General features: G+C 37.5%; 1 protein-coding gene across 4 annotated transcripts in view; it reads right to left on the bottom strand.

The window, feature by feature from the left end:
• The window catches only part of TRAPPC11 (trafficking protein particle complex subunit 11), a 57760-nt gene that overhangs the window by 2574 nt on the left and 34164 nt on the right, over positions 1-21022 (bottom strand). For 2 of the 4 annotated variants that reach the window (XM_004389672.2, XM_023724677.1), the window contains exons 23-29: positions 20090-20209; positions 16057-16122; positions 15775-15931; positions 11480-11591; positions 8212-8303; positions 2924-3057; positions 1143-1310 (exon numbers count right to left, since the gene is read on the bottom strand). In XM_004389672.2, coding sequence (XP_004389729.1) covers positions 1143-1310; positions 2924-3057; positions 8212-8303; positions 11480-11591; positions 15775-15931; positions 16057-16122; positions 20090-20209 — 849 coding nt within the window. Of the gene's footprint in view, positions 1-1142; positions 1311-2923; positions 3058-6853; positions 7104-8211; positions 8304-11479; positions 11592-15774; positions 15932-16056; positions 16123-20089; positions 20210-21022 lie in introns of those variants that run through there. The other 2 variants (XM_023724678.1, XM_023724679.1) reach the window with 2 other exon arrangements.

A 21022-nucleotide genomic window follows, 5' to 3' on the forward strand; every position in this document is an offset into this window, starting at 1 on the left:
GTGTGTGTGTGTGTGTGTGTGTGTGTGTACATATGTACATATAGGAATAGATTTGGCATTCCGGGCAGGAAGGGAATGAATGAAAAACAGGTTCCCAGTTTTTACTTTTATACTTCATGTAATTTTTTGTACTGATGGAGGATATTCAGTTTTAGACTAAGAGTTTTCCTTGTCAAGCATACCTTTATAAGCAGGGGCAGAAGGTGCGTACATCATGTAGTCAGAAAACTGAATTCTTTCATTCAAAGGAAAATACTGATCCAACCTTGTTCTAGGGCAGCACTGTCCAACAGAACTTTCTGCGATGATGCAAATGTTCTATAGCGACCTTGTCCAATACAGAGCCTCTAGCCTCACATGGCTATTGAGCACTTTAAATGCAGCTAGGGAAATTCATGAACTACCTTTTTAGAATTTATTTATTTTAATGTAAATCTCAACAGCCATATGTGGCTGTGACTACACTAATGGACAGCACAGCTCTCAAGTTTAGTAAAGCTGTGGTGGAACATAAAATGTTAGTCAGTGCTGTTCAGTAAGTGGCAAAGAGGTAATTTTCATTCAACTTACTTAGTCTAACAAGTACAAAATTTTAAGTTTCCCCAACTGATAAAGGAGATAGTTCTGGGGATTCCAGACAACTTTCTTGTCAACAGTTAAGTTACTGAAAGGTGGTACTTGGACTTACAGAAAAGGATCATCGCAGTTAAAAAAGGACATGATCATTATGTTAAAACCAAACCAGTTGCTGTCATATGTGTCAGAGTAGAACTGTGTTCCATAGGCTTTTCAATGGCTGATTTTTTGGAAGTAGACTGCCGGGCCTTTCTTCCGAGGTGCCTCTGTGTGGAGTCAAACTGCCAACCTTTTAGTTAGTAGCTGAAAGCATTAACCGTTTGCACCACCCACGGACTCCGCAATGAGGAAAAATTATTATCTGCAGGAATAAAAATCTTTCAAATTAGATTTAAAAAATAATTATAGTAACTTTATAGAAATGATCAGCAATATTGCCAAATTAATATAAGTCAAAACTATCACTGTTACTTTCAAAATATTAGTGAAATTTAAATAAACGAAAGTTTTCTTTTGTTTGTTTTTAAGGCAATGCATTTAAAAAGCAGAACATTTCTATACTTTACCTTTACAAAAATACTGGTAGGTATAAAACGTCTCAGCAGTTGATTAGTGAAGTTGGGAAATCTAAGCAAGTTGACATTGAGAGATGGCAGCTGCTGGTATCCGGCCATTAGAGGATAGAAATTATATAACATTTCCTGTTCAGTGCCAGGTAGGATACGTAAGCGAATCTAAATCATAAAAAGTTACAGAAAAAGATGATCATGTACACACACTCTCAATATCCACATGTTGTTATCACTCAATTATTTATAAATGATTGGACATCCAAATCCTCCTGGTGAAACAGTCACTCTTCCTTCTATTCCACCTTCCAGACAGATCCCAAATTGCAGGGCTAAATTAGCATAAGGCTAGGATCAGGCAGACAGTAAATGGAGAATACACATATGTGTAATTTCTTACTTTTTATCAAGATCTCAAAGGCAACTTGTACCGGCTAAAGAATGAGAAAGCTAGACAGGTCAGTATTTTCTGTGTCTTAGAGCAGGTAGATTTCACACTCAAAATATGTCACAGCATCATTTGTAGAAAAGATTTCATTTGTAACCACCATGTCCATACAACACAAACTAGTTATTTCTGGTGTTTTCTTGTAGAAATTTTACCTTTATGCTAAGTTAACTTTAGGGAAAAAGATGCTCAAAAATCTTTGGCAATACTTTATAAAGAACATAAACTAAGATTTTGTTACCATTACATTTTCTAATTATTTGTCAAGAAACTCAAGAAAAACTTACTCACTTGCAAATGCATATAATATATGCACATGATGTGTCAAAGATAACATATGCATGTGTGTACCAATATATTACAGCTGGTATATTCAATTATCATATCTCATAAACTAAAAATATTACATGGAGCTATAGTATAGTTCATACAGTTCTGTTTTGCATTTAACAACAAACATAGCCCTTAGAATATGCACAGCACAGCTGATTGGTCAGGGTGAATACTTCTAGTCGTTAATAAAGGTTTGTTCCTCTAATCATGCCCTTGTTAATAAAAGTATTTACTGACAATGAATGTTATCTCTGTTATCACTTTGACGGTGGAGGACAGTACTCAGGTTTTGCCTGACAGTGTTAGGTTTGTTCACTAAAAACTTGATGAACTTTTCTACCTCTGTTTAAATAGATGAATCAAAAAAACTGAGTATTCTAAACATAGAACCTGCTGCCGCCAAGTCCATTCCGACTCACAGGGACCCTCTAGGACAGAGCAGACCTGCGCCATAGGGTTTCCAAGGCTGTAATCTTTACAGAAGCAGACGGCCATATCTTTCTCCCACGGAGCGGCTGGTGGGTTTGCATCTGAGTGCTTAACTACTGCTCCACCAGGGCTCCTTCATACCAAAGATAAGTAAATTCTATGCAGGATTAAAATCTCTAAAAAAATTTAATTGATAACTCAGAAGAAAAACATGCTTTAACATTGGTATAGCCGTGCCTCCAGGCCACAAATTAAAATTTAGAAAAACTTCTAGGTTTTTATAATTCTAACATAATATAGCCCAAGGATAAGTGAACTTATGTTTTATAGGGAGTAAAAACCTGTTTATGTCTGGTATCAATGATGTGAAAAGGTAAGGGCTGCCTATTTAAGCTACCTCTACATAAAGTTGTATTTAACCTTTAAAAGTTACTAAAAATTCACTAATAATAGTGAACACAACAACAGGAACCACAGTCGGCCTTACTCAGTTCATTTATAAAAAATAAATGGTCAACTCTCTATTTCCTGGCCACACTTCCATGCCTTCGTAAGCAACTCCATGTACCTGTTTAAGCCCTGAGAACATGAAGGCATCGCTGGGTTCCACAGAAATTTCCACGTCCTGCACTAAGCTTGTCTTGTTCTGCAGGTGGTACCTGACAGGCAATGACTCTCTGACACGCCCGAATGAAGGCAGGTCTGCAGAGGAAGTTGACACATTTTTCTTGGTTAAAAAGCAGCTCACCACTTAGAGACTCCTTTTGTAAATGTATCCCATTTTATGAACATGGAATTATTTAAATTTGTGAAATTATTACATTCTTGCCAAATAAGAAAATTCTATGATTGGACAATTTCCATGTGTCTATATTAAAACAGCCTCAGAAAATCAGTATCCTTATGAAAATGATTACCTTAAAAAGGGTCTTAGCTAACAGAAACCCAATTAGATTTTAATAATAGTTTTTTAAAAAAATTTTATTTTGTTGTTATTGAGAAAAGACACTGCAAAACATACACCAATTCAACTGTTCCTACGTGTACAATTCAGTGATATTACATTCTTCGGGTTGTGCAACCATTCTCATGCTCCTTTTCTGAGTTGTTCCTCCCCCATTAGCATAAACTCACTGCCCCTCAAGGTTCCTATCCAATCTTTCAAGTTGCTGTTGTCACTTTGTAGACAGTTCTTAAAAGAGCACAATGCTCAAGGCAGACATTTTTTTTACCAGTTAAGCAAAACTACTTTTGGTTTTAAGAAGACTTCAGGGATTTTTTTATTGTACTTTAGATGAAGGTTTACAGAACAAATAGTTTCTCATTAAACAGTCAGTACACATATTGTTTTATGACATTGGTTAACAACCCCAAGACATGTCAACACTCTCCATTCAAAAGTTTCTACGTGTACAATTCAGTGACATCAATTACATTCTTCCAGCTGTTTTGCTATTCTCACTATCCTTTTCCAAATTATTCCATCACCATTATCTTCAACTCACTGCCCCCTAGGCTTCCAATCAAACCTTTTGAGTCGCTGTTGTCAATCTGATCTCACATGAATAATTCTTTTTTTTTTTTTTTGTACCTTAGATGAAGGTTTGCAGAACAAATAGTTTATTAAACAGTTAGTACACATATTGCCCTAGACAATGGGTAACAACTCCATGACATGTCAACACTGTCCCTTCTCAACCTTGGGTTCCCTATCACCAGTTTTCTTGCCCCCTCCTGCCTTCTAGCCCTTGTCCCTGGACTGCTGTGTCTCATTAGTCTCGTTTTGTTTTATGAGGCTGTCCAATCCATGGCTGAACGGTGAACTTTGGGAGTGACTTCATCACGGAGCTAAAAGGGTGTCCAGGGGCCTCAGGGGATATTTTTGGTTTAAGGTTTAAAGATTAACTCAGAGCAATAGTTTCAGGGGTTCATCCAACCTTCATGGTTCCAGAAGTCTGGATCCGTGAGAATTTGAAATTAAGTTCAGCATTTCCCCCTTTTGATCAGGATTCTTCCATAGAATCTTTGATCAAAATGTTCAGTAATGATAGCTGGGCACCATTCATTTCTTCTGGTCTCATGGCAAAGGAGGCAGTTGTTGATGGAGACAATGAGCCACATATTCCATATGCTCCTCCTATTTCTGACTCTCCTTCCTTGTTGCTTCAGGCAAATAGAGACCAACTGTTGTGCCCTGGATGGCTACTTGTAAGGTTTTAAGATCCCAGACACTATGCAATGAACTAGAAGGCAGAACAGAAGCACTAAACACATAATTAGGCCAATTAAATGAGACGTTCTATGAAACCATGACCCTGTATCTCCAAACCAGGGAACCAAATTTCATGAGGTGTTTAGCTCTACATAAGCAGCCTCTGTAGCAACCTTTTTTTTTTCACTATTGTAAATATACCTATCACACAACTTTTTTCAGTTCAATTTTTTACAGGTGTACAACTTACCGACAGCAATTGCAGTAATCAGCTGTGTAACCCTACCCTTAACCTATGTGAATTTTCCATCACTGTTAACTCCCTGTCTTAGTCACCTAGTGCTGCTATAACAGAAACAGCACAAGTGGATGGCTTTAGGAAAGAGAAGTTTATTCTCTCACAGTCTAGTAGGCTACAAGTCCAAATTCAGGGCTTTAGCGCCAGGGGAACGCTTTCTCTGTTGGCTCTGGAGGAATGTCCGTGTCATCAATCTTCCTTTGGTTTGGGAGCTTCTCTGAGCAGGAACCTCAGGTCCAAAGGACAAGCTCTGCTCCTGGCACTACTGTCTTGGTGGTATGAGGTCCCACGTGTCTCTGCTCGCTTCTCTCTTTTATATGTCAAAAGAGACTGGCTTAAGACACTATCCAATCTTGTAAACCTCATCAGTACAACTGACACTAATCCATCTTATTAGATCATAGTGATTAAATTGACAACACATAAGAAAATCACATCAGATTACAAAATGGTACACAATTATATAACCAGCCAAGTTGACAGACATCTTGGGGGGACATAATTCAATCCATGACATTCCCCCTTCCTGCCTCCAGTAACCACAAATAAACTTTGGTCTCTATACATCTGTCTTATCTTTTTTATATAAGTGAGGGAGGTCATACAATATTTGTCCTTTTGTGACTGACTTATTTCAATCAGCATATTATCTTCAAGGTCCATCCATATTGTAGCATGTAACAAGACTTCATTTCTCCTACTTGCTGAGTAGTATTCCACTGTATGTCTGTACCACATTTTGTTTATCCATTTGTCTGCTGATGGGCATTTAGGTTGTTTCCACCCTTTGGCTACGGTCAATAGTGCTGCAATGAACATCGGTGTTTGAGTCTCTGCTTTCAAGCCTTTTGGGTGTATGTACCTAGGAGTGGAACTGCTGGGTCAGATGGTAGTTCTATGTTTAGTTTTTTGAGGAACCACCACACTGTTTTCCACAACAGCTGTACCATTTTGCATTCCCACCAGCAATGGATAAGGGTTCCAATTCCCCTACATTCTTGCCAACATTTGTTTTCGTTTTTTTTAATGTCAGCTATCTTAATGGGAGTGAAATGGTATCTCACTGTGGTTTTGACTGAATCTCTCTGATGGCTAATGATGTTGAGCATCTTTTCCGGTATCTGGTGGCCATCTGAATGTCTTCTATGGTGAAATGTCTATTTAAGTCCTTTGCCCATTTTATGATTGGGTTGTCTTTTTGTCGTTAAGTTGTCGAAGTCTGATTTATATTTTGGTTATTAGATTCTTATCAGATGCATGGTTTCTGATGATATTCTCCCAGTTGGTAGCTTGTTTTTCACTTTTGGTGAAGTCTTATTTTTTTCCCCCCTTTTTCGTTTTATTGTGTTTTATGTGAAAGTTTACAGCACAAATTAGTTTTTCATTCAAAAATTTATACACAAATTATTTTGTGACATTGGTTGCAATCCCTGCAATGTGTTAGCACTTGCCCCCCTTTCTCTTTCCACCCCAGGTTTCCCATGTCCATTCATCCAGTTTTCCTGTCCCTTCCTGCCTTCGTCTTGCTTTTGGGCAGGTGTTGCCCATTTGGTCTCGTATACTTGATTGAAGTAAGAAGCAGGTTCCTCACGTGTTATTATTGTTTTATAGGCCTGTCTAATCCTTGGCTGAAAGGTGCACTTTGAGAATGGCTTCAATTCTGAGTTAGCAGGGTGTCCAGGGCCATAGTCTCAGGGGTTTCTGGGTTTCTCCAGTCTCTGTCAGACCAGTAAGTTCGGTCTTTTTTGTGAATTTGAATTTTGTTCTACATTTTTCTCCCACTCTGTCCAGGACCTTCTATTGTGATCCCTGTCAGAGCTGTCAGGGTGGTAGCCAGGCATCGTCTATAGTTTTGGGCTCAGGCTAGTGGAGGCTATGGTTCATGTGGTCCATTAGTTCTCTGGACTAATATTTTCCTTGTGTCGTTGGTTTCCTTCATTCTTCTTTGCTCCAAACGTGATGGGACCAATATATGTAACTTAGATATCCAGTAAAGTCTTTTGATGAACAAAAGTTTTTAATTTTTATGAGGTCCTATTTTTTTTTTTTTGATGTTTGTGCTTTTGTTATTATACTAGATAATCCAATGTTAAAAGCTAGACCTGACTGCGTAGCCCCTGCATTTTCTTCTAAGAATTTTATGGTTTTAGTTTGCACATTTAGGTCCTTAATCCATTTTGAATTTGTTTTTCAAACATCTACAAAAGTCTTCCCTAAATATTGATCAGGTTTCGTAAACTAAAATAGGCAAAAGCGTATGTTTTAATGAAACTATAAGTAAAACATTTGTTTGTATATATATACTTTTTTTCCCCAAATTATTATAGACACCTTGGTATCCAAACAATTGATAAAGGGAAGTTTCTCTTGATAAAAGTATTCCAGTAAATAAAGAAGAAATGATAGACATTATATGCCTCCTGATGGAAGTACATACTATCAACTATGAAGTATTCTAGCCAAAAACTTGAACCTGAATCTGATCTAACCACCAATTTATAGGGATAGAGAAACTTTTAGAGTACATCATGCAATCAACAAAACCTAGACTGTGAGAAGCTCTACAGGACAAATGACTTGGTTTATTCAATAAATACACAGCAAGGAAGATGGGGGAAGGTAGAGGTGGTAGTGGAAAAAGGGAGTGGAGAGGGGGAGGAGGGAGAAGGGGAAGAATGCGGAAAAAGACAGAAGAGAGTGAGTTGGTGGGAGAAGAGACGAAGGGGGAGGAATAAAAGGGAAAGGGGGAGGGAGGGAGGGAGGAAAAGGAGAAAGCAGTCTGCCTGTCTTTAGATTAGAAAGTGTAAGAGACTTATCCCTCAACTGCAATGTACAGACCTTATTTGCATCCTAATTCAAACAAACTATTTAAAGTCAACTGGGAGAAATCTGAACACTGGAATTTGATATTAACAAATTATTGCTAATTTTTAAAGTCATGATAATAGTATTGTTATTGTATTTAGAAAAAGAGCAATGATTTTTTAAAAAGATAACCTGTTGCCATTGAGTCGACAGTAGCACTGACCCATAGGGTTTCCAAGGAGTGGCTGGTGGAATGGAACTGCTGACCTTTTGGTTAGCAGTCTAGCTCTTAACCACTGTGCCACCAAGGCTCAAGATACCTATTGAATACTTATGGATGAAGTGGTATCTGGGGTTTCCTACAAAATAACTGGGATAGGAGGAGTGTGAAGTGGTACGGATGAAACAAAACTGGCCATAATCTACTTTTGTAAATGTTAGAAAATTTTCATAATAAAATATTAAAAAATAAAACCTTTTTAGAAGCAAAAATAAAAATTATCAGATTCCTCTTCTCAAGTAAAATCTGAATTCCCATTACCTGCGTTCACATGGAGAGGGATGTTTTCTACGATCACGTGCGGCAGAATGATAACGGTACTTATGACAGGGGTGTTTCCCATGGCTGAAGTTCTATGGAAAGAAAGTCAGCTTTCAAACTCACATTTTATGTAGGAAGTGAATAAATACAAACCAAACAGGAACATGTATATCCATCAACTAGTTTCAAAGAAGCATTTATCCATTTCCCAAACCTTTATTAGGCAATAGTTTTGTGAAGCAAGAGCTTTTGGAATCCCATTTTTGTTTTGAATATTTCCCGTTAGCAAGTATCTTAACCCAATGTTGCTGTTTGTTATCAGTGGGTGATATATAAAATTAAGGAGCTGTGCCAGACTATAAATCAACTACCTCACGGAGCACGCCATTTTAATACAGCGTTCTGGTAGCAAGACTTTCTCAGTGTAGGAAGTACTGTGGTGATTTACACTATGACACAAACTTCTTATCTCACTAAGGACATTCACAGACAAGCACCAATCTTCAGACTTTGGAGAGTGCTGTTGTAACTAAAACTCTAAGTACGTAGTAGAAACTGAAGAATTAAAAACATTTTACTGTCAACGCATAGTGGTGTCCCAATGGTTACTGCGATAATTTGGGTAACATTAGGGAACTGTCAAATACGTCCTCTTTATTACAGTTAGGGTGGGAACTAGAGGGCGGCTGGCCCTGCATCTGTGGTGGAACAGCTGAACTAGTGAGCACCCTTACAGAGCAAAATCAACAGATGAGGGCATCTCAGCCTTCACCACTAATAAATGTAAGTCTTTAGAGTATTAAGGCGGCACGAAGAAGTAATTAAGCAGTTCCTTCAAAATGTTTTACTCTTAAATGAACATGTAAACTAAATGTAAATATAGAATTACATACAGATGGAAAATCCAAAAGTGGGGAAAAGAAAGATAATTGAGATAGTTTTTAAAAAAATATAATTAAATTACATTATTTTTACTGTCCTATTTTTAAATAAAATTATACTCGTTTTAAAACTTACTATGAAATAAAGACATACAAAAAGAATAACACATCAAACATCATGTGTCTACCTCCTAGCCTAAGAAACTAACTTTATAAACACGTTGAATCTCCCTGTGTACCCCTTCCTGCCTGCATCACCCACCCTCCTTTCCACAGGTAACCACGAGCCCAAACTGGTGCCTACCATTCCCATGTACTTTGTCACACTTTTCTGAATTAGGTATGTAGCCCTAAGCAACATACAGGATGTTTTATATGTTTTCCAATTTTATATACCTAGAATTTGTTTATATTCTCACCTGCAGCTTGCTTTGTTCACTTAACATTAATGTGTCGATAGGTGTAGCTCTGGTTCATTCATTTTCATTAATATATAGTATTCCATTGTCTGAACATGTCATAATTCATCCTGTTGATGGACATTTAGCTTCCAATTTTTTAGTATTACCGTTGGTGCTGCTATGAACATCCTTATAAATATTTCATTTGTGTGCTTGTTTCTGATCTGTTTCTAGGACTGTAGGACACAGGTATCTTCAACTTTACCTGCTGCTGCTGGATAGAGTTCTAAATCAATTGTTCTAACTGTGGCATTGTTAAATCTTTCTATTTTTCAAAACCAGTAGGGAGTATATCTGAATCCCAGTGTGGCTTTAATTTGTCATGCCCAATCACTAGTAAGGTTGAGCTTCTCTCCATATGTTTATTGGCCATCTGGCTTCCTTTGGTAATTTAAGCTACTTACTCAAGTATCCTGCTCAACCTTCTGTCAGGTGATTTGTCTTAGTATCACTGTAGAAGTTCTTGATATGAATGGCAATCCTTTGTCACTTATATATGTTACAAATACCTTTTCCCAATTTTTTTTTTTAATACAATTTCTATGGTGTTTTTAAATGAAATCAAATATTTAATTTTAAGAAAGCTAATTCATCAGTGTTAGTGGCTGGATAGACTGACACAACGGCTGCAACAATGGGTTCAAACATAGCAATGATTGTGAGGATGACGCAGACTGGGCAACATTTCATTCTGTTACATATAAGGCTGCTATGAGTCAGAGCTAACCTAATGGTACCTAATAACCACAAATGGCTGGTACTTTTTTTCATTATGCTTAATGAAATTCTTCCCTACCCCAAAGTTATAAAGTAATTCTCTTGTATTTTCTGTTAAAGTTATAGTTTTGCTTGTTAAAAATTAGCCTTTAACGTATCTGTAATCTTTAACATAAGTGGAATTAATCTTTATATACAGTGTACCCAGTAGGGATCGGTTTACTTTTTCCAAATGGATAGCCAGTTGTTCAGCAGCAATTATAAAACAGTTCATCTTTTTCCAACTGATCTGCCATGCCACCACTGTAAAATACTGTTTCTATGAATGTGTAGATCCATGAATCTACTTCTAGACTCTCTTCTGTTCCACTGGCTTATTTATATATCCCCATGCCAATACCACTGTGTCTCACTATCACAGCTCCATAATCAGTCTTGGAATCTGGAAGGATGAATACTCTTGCCTAGCTCTTCTTCTGTGAGTATCCTGACTATTTCTTTTTGCCTTTCCACATAAATTTTAGAATCAGAGTGTCAAGTTCTACAAAAGAAAACAAAACAAAAAAGAACAAAAAACTGCTGCCATTCTGACGGAAACTGCATTGAATCTATAGATCAATTTGTATATCTATCCCATTTATTTAGGTCTTCCTTTAAGGTTTTGAAGTTTAATAATTTTCTCCATAAATTTAATGTACTCTTCTATTAGATACATTCCTAGACATCTTATTTTTTTCTTGCTATGTACGTGATATCTATATTAAAAGGACACTGTGTAGAGGTTTACTACTGATATAAGAAATGCAACTGATTTTTATATATTGATGTTAGATCTTGCAACCTTGCTGAACTCTGTATTAATTCTAATAATTCGTTGCTTTCGTTTGGTTTTCTAAATAGACAGTCCTACTGATTGAAAATAAGGACATTTTTGTCTCTACTAATGTAGAAACTTATTCTTCAGATTCAGTTTTGTTAAAATTTCATCAGCATATAGTCACAACTGTGAAAAACGCAAATAAAAGTTTAAGTATCATTTTTAGTCTTTGTGTTTTGGACAAATGGTTCAGTTATATCCACTGGGCAGAACACTGACTTCTAGTCTGCTCTCCAGAATGACAGAAGCGCTATTTAATGACAATGGCAAACACTGACAGTATTAAAATAGCAAAGACATTAAAGAAAAGGTAGGACTGATATCATTTTTACCTCTTCCAGGAGATAATATAACGCCCAGTTGCAACTCCACCTTCAACATTTCCGAGAGATGGGCACTGAAGACAAAAGCATTCACTGGCACTCTCTCCGGTCTGCAAGACAACTACAAGAAAGAGTCTTTATTATCTTTATGCAATGGTTTCATCTATGAAAGGAGAGTTTCATATCCAATCAATATAACAAAAAAGGAATACCTTATCATTTATGTATATATTACTTCTAGAGACTTGGAAACTAAAGCTCAAAGAGGTTAAGCGACTTTGTCAGGGCCACAAAACTAGTACACGTTTGAGGTGATAAATCAAATTAGCTTCTCTGAGTTCTCTGGCCAGAGTTTTTTCTAATATATCAATATTCCATTATTACTTTAAAAAAAAAACTAAAACAAAAAAAACAGGTGAGGCCTCTGTATGTCTGTGGCAAGATCCTACTGAAAATAATGAATGGAAGAAGTCTAGAGACAAAATAATACCCTATGCTGATTATTCTTCAACTGAAAACATTTCAGGGTAGAAAAAAAAGAACAAAAACTGTGGTTATCCCTTAAGGACTCACAGTGACCTTCTCTAAATAAATATATTTTATTATTGATATCACTCAACTAGAAAGATACCACATATTGCCTCATTATTGCCTAATATGGCTTCTGTCTTCCTCTTGCCAATTTTATAGTAAATTCCCTGATGAGAAGATAACTGCCCATCTCAACCAAACCTTCCCTCCCTCCCTTTCAGCAATGCACTGCCTGCAATGTCACTTCTTTTAAAAATAAGGAGGCAATAGTGCCTATCTAATGCCAATCTTAGCAAATCTGTCAATGACACTTTGAAAAGATAACAGCAAAGTCTCTAAACATCTGGTTATTGTTTTCATCGTTTTCCAACGAAGAAGGCTGTGACAGATTAATGGAGATCTAATACCAGCAGTGAAAGGGGAAAGAGCTAGGTCAATTTTTACTTTAATTAATGACTTTTAAGTAACTGTAAGGATTACAAAGTGATAGTGTAGCCCAATAAGTGAAACTCACTTGAAGGAAAAAAAATATCAATTTAAAACACCTGAGACAACTTTTTAAAGAACCTGAGCCATTCATAGTAAAGTTACTCAAAGTTCTCCCTAGTTCTGGGAAGCTGACCAAAATGACCATGATGTTAATGAATAATTAACATTAGGGTCAAATTTATGACATACAAAATCTATATTTTTAATGTGCCGAACACAAATTCTATAGTGCATTGTACTCCTGGAGATTCAAATCAGAGCATACTCATTAACCTAATAAACATTTATTAATGAGCTACTATGATACTGGCAGGTTCCTAGGTGGGGCAAACAGTCCGCGCCTAACTGCCTACCTAACAGTTGGTGGTTCAAACCCACCCAGTGGTACCGTGGAAGAAAAGGCCTGGCAATCTGCTTCCATTAAGGTTACAGCTAATATGTGCTAACCGTTTAATGAGAAACTGTTCTGTAAACCTTCATCTAAATACAAAAAAAAACCCCAAAAAACAATTATCTATGTGAAATCAAATTGACAACAGCAACTCAAAAGGTTTGATGGGAAGCCTAGGAACAGTGAGGTGAAGATAATGGTGATGGGATAATTTGGAAAAGGACAGTGAGAATAGCAAAACAACTGGAAGGATGTAATCGATGTCACTGAATTGTACATGTAGACATTTTTTGAAATGGTGTATCTTTGGCTATGTATATTTTCACCAAAAGAAAAACAACAACAACAAAAAAATCCTCCAAGGTCGAGAAGGGAGAGCGTTGACATGTCATGGGGTTGTTAACCAATGTCATAAAACAATATGTGTACTGACTGTTTAATGGGAAACTATTTGTTCTGTAAACCTTCACCTAAAGTACAGTTAAAAAAAAAAAGATTACAGCCAATAAAACCCTATGGAGCAGTTCTACTCTGTAACACGCAGGGTCTCCATGAGCTGGGCTGACACCACGATAGTTAACAACAACAAAACCCAACAACGTGATGCTGACAATACAAAGATGAGGAAGGCAGCTCTGGCTTTAAGGAGCGCATAGTCTTGTATGGGAACCAGATCTATAAGTAATTACAGTATGATGGGATAGGTGTTCTAAATGAAAAAAGTATGTACAAAATACCACAGGAACAAAGAAGGAACAGTACTTAGCCCTGCCTAACAGGACCAAGATATCAAAGCTTACGTGAACCCTAAAGAGCAAGCAGAAGTCCAAGAGGTCTAAAAAGAGGAGGGAGAGGATTTGGGACAAAAGCAACATGTTCAAAAGCAGATGGGAGCGGTGCTTGGTGAATGTAGGAAGTTTAGCATGGCTGAAGTCTGGGAGCAAGCACAGGGAAGCAGAGAGACTAGTGAAGAGGAGATTGGAAGGTAAGCTGGAGTCTGATTGGGAAAGTGTGCTATGTCATGACACTTCTTAAAGGAATGACAAGTTCTGCCGAGTTTTTCTGAGAAATCAAACTCTAGCAGCAATATGAAAGACTAGGGGAGAGAAAATGGCTGGTAAGAAAGAAACCAGCTAATAAACTACTTTATAGGCCCGGTGAGAAATGATGAGGACAGCAGAGAGTATGGAGATAAGAAGCTGGATTCAAGAGATGTTTAGCAAGTAGAACTGGTGTTAGGCTTACCGTGGGTTTGAAGGAGTTTAGTTTTTCTCTGCATTTATAGCTACAGTAGGTGTACAGTGACTCCTGTAACCAGATGAGGAAATGCAGATAGTCTAAGGTTATGGGGTTCTTAGGTAATGTAAATAGTTAATGCACTAGGGTGCTAACTGAAAGGTTGGAGGTTTGAGTGCACCCAGAAGCACCTCAAAGAAAGGTCTGGCAACTCACTTCTGAAAAATCAGCCACTGAAAATCCTATGGAGTACGGTTCTACTCTTGACACACATGGGGTCACCATGAGTCGGAGTCAACTCAACGGCAATTGGTGGTAAGGTTATGAGGCAGCTGAGGACAGAGGATAAAAAGAGGGACCAAAGTCAGGATCTTAAAAAGGACCAAAATTTAAGGAGGGAATCAGCAAACAATGGACAGATAATCAGCGTTTACTGAGCACCTGTTATAAGACAAGGATTGGGCTAAGATATTTCATATACATTATTTCACGTACACCACCTTCTTTAACTCTGAGAAGTGACAAAACAAGATGAACCATCCTCAGAAGTAGGTGATGAAACAACAAACTGTCCAAGTTAACAAGAGAGCAAGCAGTAGGGCTGAGAAGTAAATTCAGTCCAGTCTGACTCTAAACCTCATGATTACTCCAAATTAGCACAGTGAAAACACAAGGAAGGAGAGGACAGAGAAAAGTAGAAGTGGAGACACTGATGTCGAAAAACACAAACGAAGGTCAAGCTTGTAGAATGGAGTCACCAACACTTACGAAGGCATTCTGAAAGCATAAAATGTTTATTATTATTATTACTACAGAATGTGAAATGTTTTTAGCATTTAAATATTAGAGACGAGGCCCTGGGTGGTGCAAACGTTAAGCTCTTGACTACTAGCCAAAAGGTTGGTGCTTCAGACCCACCCAGAGGTGCCTAAGGAGAAAGGATTGGCAATACGCTTCCAAAAGGTTTAAAAAAAAAAAAAAAACCCCAAACCCATTGCTGTTGAGTCGATTCCAACTCATAGCAACCCTACAGGACAGAGTAGAGCTGCCCCATAGGGTTTCCAAGGAGCGCCTGGTGGATTTGAACTGCCGACCTTTTGGTTAGTAGCTGTAGTTCTTAACCACTACACCACCAGGGTTTTTGTTTCCAAAAGGTTACAGACATGAAAACCCTATGGAGGAGTTCTGCTCTGCAACACATGGGGTCGCCACAAGTTGGGGTGGACTTCATAGCAACTAACAACAACTAATCAGACTTAGTAGCACGCTTCATTTTATCTACTGATCTTACTTAAAGATTTGATGCCAAGATCTTATGCAAGAACCCAACCATACTATCATTCCAATGGGAAATGATGCCTCTTTTATAACCTAGTTTCCTAAAATGCATAGAAGTGAACTACAGAGACTGGTATTTTCTTGGGAGCCTAGTATGATGGTTTATAGTAAAACACTTGATAAATATTTGTTGATTATTTATCAACAAATATTGAAACTTATTTTCAGGGCAGATGAAAATTCTAAATGTATTTGCTTTTGTGAAAATAAGTCTCAAGTTCTCTCACTCAGCAAAAAGTGAACTCTTGCTTACATTACTAACTTACACACACACACACCCCTCGCCTGTTAATTAAGTGGGAGTGATCCCAATTCTCACCTCTGTTCACCTGGGACTCTAGCTGATCCACTGGGGTCATAGAAGGAGCAAGCTGCAGCTCACTGGACACAATAGTGAGGGCCCAAGGAGAGGCACTTAAAATGTCTGTCATCAACAGAAAGGGGATGTCAGCATAGACCCTTTCTAGGTGCTCAAACTGTCACAAAGGAAGACAAAAAGTCTGTCAGGAATTATACTTAATCCATTTCTTTTTTTTTTTTTTTTTTTTTTTACCAATTTCTATAATCTAAATGATTTCCAATATTCTTCTTAGGAACATACCTTTGTAGAAACAAATTTAACTGCAACATCAAATGGAAAGACGGTTTCTATTGTTACAGTTTCATCCTGCAAGGAAATTTTAAGAGTACATTCAATGTCTTTCCTAAATTTTAACAATAAACAAAGTTTTAAAAATATAAGGCATACAAAATTTATTATTACTAATTAATAAATAATCCCAATTTATATAGTAAGATGGTAGGGTCTTTACCTTAGATAGTATTTGTAAAAAATCTATGTAGAGAGACCTAACTACTATTTCTGAGAAACTGCCTTGCAATTTGGTAACAGTTCACACTACAAACTGCTTCTTATACACTATTTATCTCAAGATCTAGTGAAGCAGGCAAGGTAGGCATTATCACCATTTTGCCAAAGGTTAAGAAAGACTAAGTGACTTGCCTAAGTCCACAAAGTAGTGGTGCCAAGCCTAGACTCTGGGTCTTCTTTCTGTCCAAGTTCTTTACCTCACCTCGGCTCAAGATGACTAAAATAATAATAACGAAGATAACAACAATAATAATGTAATGTGACAGACACTGTTATAATCACTATGCATGTACTATGTAATACTAACAGTAACTCAAGGAAGTAGGTGCTATCATTATTGTCATTTTAAGAGAAAGAAGTTACATAGCTAACAAGTCGCAGAGGCAGGACCAGAACCTAATCTGACCCTGGAGCCTGCATGTACTCTTAACCAGCATACTACATTACCTCTCTACAAGAGCCTGTTCGAAAAACAATTGGGTTATTACATCCTTCAAATCAAATAACCCACCCTGTTGGTGAAAACCTTTAACAAAGGCCATGCAGTAGACTGGTCAATAGCTCAGGCTATAATGTCAGATCTAGATCTAATCCCGACCAGATACACATTCACCAGCTGTGTGACTGGTCACAGTGACGTGACCTTTAGAAAGTCATATGGTCTCTGAAAGCCTCAGTTTCAATAATCCTCACAGAGTTAAGAGGATTAACATAAAGCATTTAGCAAAGTGCCTAAATAAAGTTTATTATTATTATATGCTCCAAATTATTTTTTCCCTTAATATCATCAAGATAACTTTTTTAAAAAAAGTACAATCCAAGCCAAAACCAAACCTGTTGCCGCTGAGTTGATTCCAACTCATAGCGACCCTACAGGATAAAGTAAAACTGCCCCATAGGGTTTCTAAGGAGCAGCTAGGGGATTCCAACTGCAGACCTTTTGGTTAGCAGCTGAGCTCTTAATCACTGCACCACCAGGGCTCCAAAAGTACAACAGGTAGGATATATAAGACATTCACGTTCATTTTAATGGTTGAAAAAAATGTGCAATGATTCCATGTGGTAAATAAAGCCTAGGGCCCTCAATATTTCCCCACAAAAAAGACCTATGGAAATCAATACGTAACTCGATGATTAGCTAAGATTTGGCCTACTTTTAATTTCTACATGGCCTACAGGGCAGATTCACTTATAGGTAAAAATGAGATTTAATCCAGTAATGGGAAAATAATTTGCATTTACTGACTACCTACTACGGTGAGTAGGCAAGGCAGGCATTATCACGATTTTACCAAAGGTTAAGAAAGATTAAGTGACTTGCCTTGTTACTACCTAACAAGTGCCTTATACAGGCTCACACATTTAAAGGTTGCAGCAACCCCCTGGGATAGGTTCCATTATCCCAGTTTTATAGACAAGGTCAGTATTTTACATTAGGTCAGAGTTAGTAAGTGGTAGACCAAGGTTCCAGAGTTCTTAAGTAGATTTAAACCCACATCTCCCTCACTCCAAAGCTGATTTCCTGTGTATACCACTCCACTTCCCTAAATACTGTATACATCTGTTCTCTCCCCTGTACAAACAGTTCCTATCTACAGCTCTAATACTATAGACAATATGGTACCCTTCAATCTATGCAGACTCAAATACTGTGAAGAATTAGGTCACAGTCCCTAGTTAAAAGACTCTAACAGCAGACATTACATTGAATTTCTGGAATGTTAATATTTTCTCCCCACATGTTAGAGCTGGTGTCTCCTCTCTTAGGTGAGATGGTTTTTCTTTTTATTTCTAAACTATCATTTCTCTAGCAGCTTTTCTCAGGGGTTTCTTGAGAGAAGCAAGCCTAGTGTCCCATGGAAGCCTACTGTATGGAATAACTTAACTCCTCTCCAATGCAACTAGAACGTGCTATCCCTGGAAGAAATGGAGGTGAGGGGAGTCACTCATAACATTGTTTGAGTTCTGTGGTTGAAATGAGAAATCCTGGCTGAGAAAGGCTGCTAGAGTGCTCCCTAGCTATCCTTCTTTGGCCTGGGATGAGCAGCCTCTGTCTTGCCAAAAAATGCTTTCCAAATAATACTACAGCCTGCAAGACATTCTATGAGAAAAATGCTTCTTGGTAAAGTAAGTCTGAAGGATAATCACTACAGCCATTTGTGAAGATTCTTCATACACATTAGCAATTTAAATGCTCTGCTAAGCCCTACAGTAAAAATACTTATTTAACATCTTTTAACCCAGTTTTTTCAACACACATGTGATCAATTATTTCTTTTTTGTGTAACATCTATTTCTATCCCTCAGACCTAGTGTCCTTAGAAATGCATCTTGGGAATGAACTGACTGATAGAAACAAATACATCATTCTCAAATAAAAGTAGTATGGACCTCAATAACATAATTGAGGAGTCATGAGGGGAAGAGAACATTGCTTAAAGCAGCACATTGCTTTAGCTTTATTCCAGGATAGTTATTAGACAGCAAGTAACTATTTTAAAAAAACGTACATTCCAAGTCTATCACAAACTTCATTGTCGTAAGTAGAAAACGATATTCAAGTCTTAGGACTCTACAACTGTAAAGAACTTTAACATTCTTATCTTACAGATGAGAAAACTGAGGCCAAAAGAAGTTAACTGACTTGCCCAAATTCACAAGGTTGGAGGCAGTGCTGAGGTTAGCACCCTTATCTATCTCCTATTCACCATCTAAAACCAAAGAAAAACGAAAAAACACCCAAACCCATTGCTGTCAGTTCGATTCCGACTCATTCTGACCCCACAGGACAGGTCCCATAGCGTTTCCAAGGAGCAGCTGGCTGGTGGATTCAAACTGCTTATCTTTTGGTTGGCAGCTGGGCTCTTAACCACTGCGCCACCAGGGCTCCATTCACCATCTAGGACTCCTTTTCTTACACCAGGATAAGTGAAATTTTTGACAGTATGTGACCTGACTTCCTTCCTCCCACTTGGGAAACACTCCTAACTCTCTTGAGATGGGTTTTCCCTCCCAGTGACTTGTAAACAATCCAAGGCTAGGCTCTATGCAGTACCCAAGCTACAAAGTCCCAAACTGCCAGGACTTCTCCTCTGCTGGGATGGGGACTCAATTCCTAAAAAGAGCCTGAGACAACACTGTGCAGGGCTAAGAAGATTTTAAATATCGTAACTTTCCATTAATAAAAGAGGAAACAAGTATCACGTACAATATGATTAAATTTATATAAAAATGTGATTAACAAATCCCTATAAATAGAAAAGAGATCAGTAAGAAACAGTTACCAGCAGCTGCCTTTAAGTTGTTGGACCGTGACTGTACTAGCTTTCCTATTTTCACTCCCTTCTATGTGTACTCACCACAAAAAAAAAAAAATTTCAGAACTTCTTTTTTAATAATGAAAAGATACTTCAAAAACGGAGACCTCCTTTCCTCCAAAATCTTCTGTCAACTTAGATTTTATCTAATGTGTGATTTTGTAAAGAAGTAGATTTACAATCCCAGTATCTAACAGGTTAGCATGAGATCTCAAATCTGTTCATTCCATATACAACAAGCCACGTAGGCCAACTTCAGTCTAATGTTGGAGTAATGAATGCCACTCTAAACAAATCTAAATGATAAGAAAAGCAACAGACGTTCAATTAAAATTTATAATAAACTATAAGCACCTAAGCTGCTTATTTTAGAGGTAAACTAAAATAACACAAAATAAGGGAACACTCTATATATGATGCTTTGTGAAGTAGCTAAAAAAAAATACCTTGTGACACCTGCAAACAATCTCTTTGTCTTCAACAGTTGTATTGATCAGGTAAGAAACAAAGACCAGAAACATCCTTGAACCCACTGTTCCACAGCGAACATACAACATTTTTTCCAGCTGTAACAAAATAAGTTTTAATATAATAGTACAGCAATTTCCTTCTGATATGTATTCTAGAATAATGTTCCCACATTTTAAGAGGTCACTATACCAAATGGTTAGATTCTTTAAACACTTTTTATAGGCTGTTGTGTGTAACTAATCAAAGATCTCACCATGGAAAAGTACCCTGAGGATGCCCTTTATCACCACTCTTACTCAACATTGTGCTGGAGGTTCTAGCCAGAGCAATTACGCTAGACAAAGAAATAAAGGGCATCCAAATCGGTAGGGAAGAAGTCAAAGTATCTCTATTTGCAGATATGATCTTATACACAGAAAACCCTAAAGAATCCACAAGAAAACTACTGGAACTACTAGAAGATTTCAGCAAAGTATCAGGATATAAGATAAACATACAAAACTCACTTGGATTCCTTTACACCAACAAAGAGAACTTCAAAGAGGAAATCACCAAATCAATACCATTCACAATAGCCTCCAAGAAGATAAAATACTTAGGAATAAACCTAACCAGAGACGTAAACGACCTATACAATGAAAACTACAAGACGCTACTGCAAGATACCAAAAGAGACTTGCATAAGTGGAAAAACACACCTTGCTCATGGATAGGAAGACTCAACACTGTGAAAATGGCAATTCTACCCAAAGCAATCTACAGATACAATGCAATCCCAATCCAAATTCCAAAAGTATTTTTTAATGAGATGGAGAAACAAATCACTAACTTCATATGGAAAGGGAACAGGCCCCAGATAAGTAAAGCATTACTCAAGAAGAAGAACAAAGCGGGAGGCCTCACACTAC

Source organism: Trichechus manatus, unplaced genomic scaffold (assembly GCF_000243295.1).
Source record: "Trichechus manatus latirostris isolate Lorelei unplaced genomic scaffold, TriManLat1.0 scaffold00254, whole genome shotgun sequence".
Taxonomy (NCBI): Eukaryota; Metazoa; Chordata; class Mammalia; order Sirenia; family Trichechidae; genus Trichechus; species Trichechus manatus.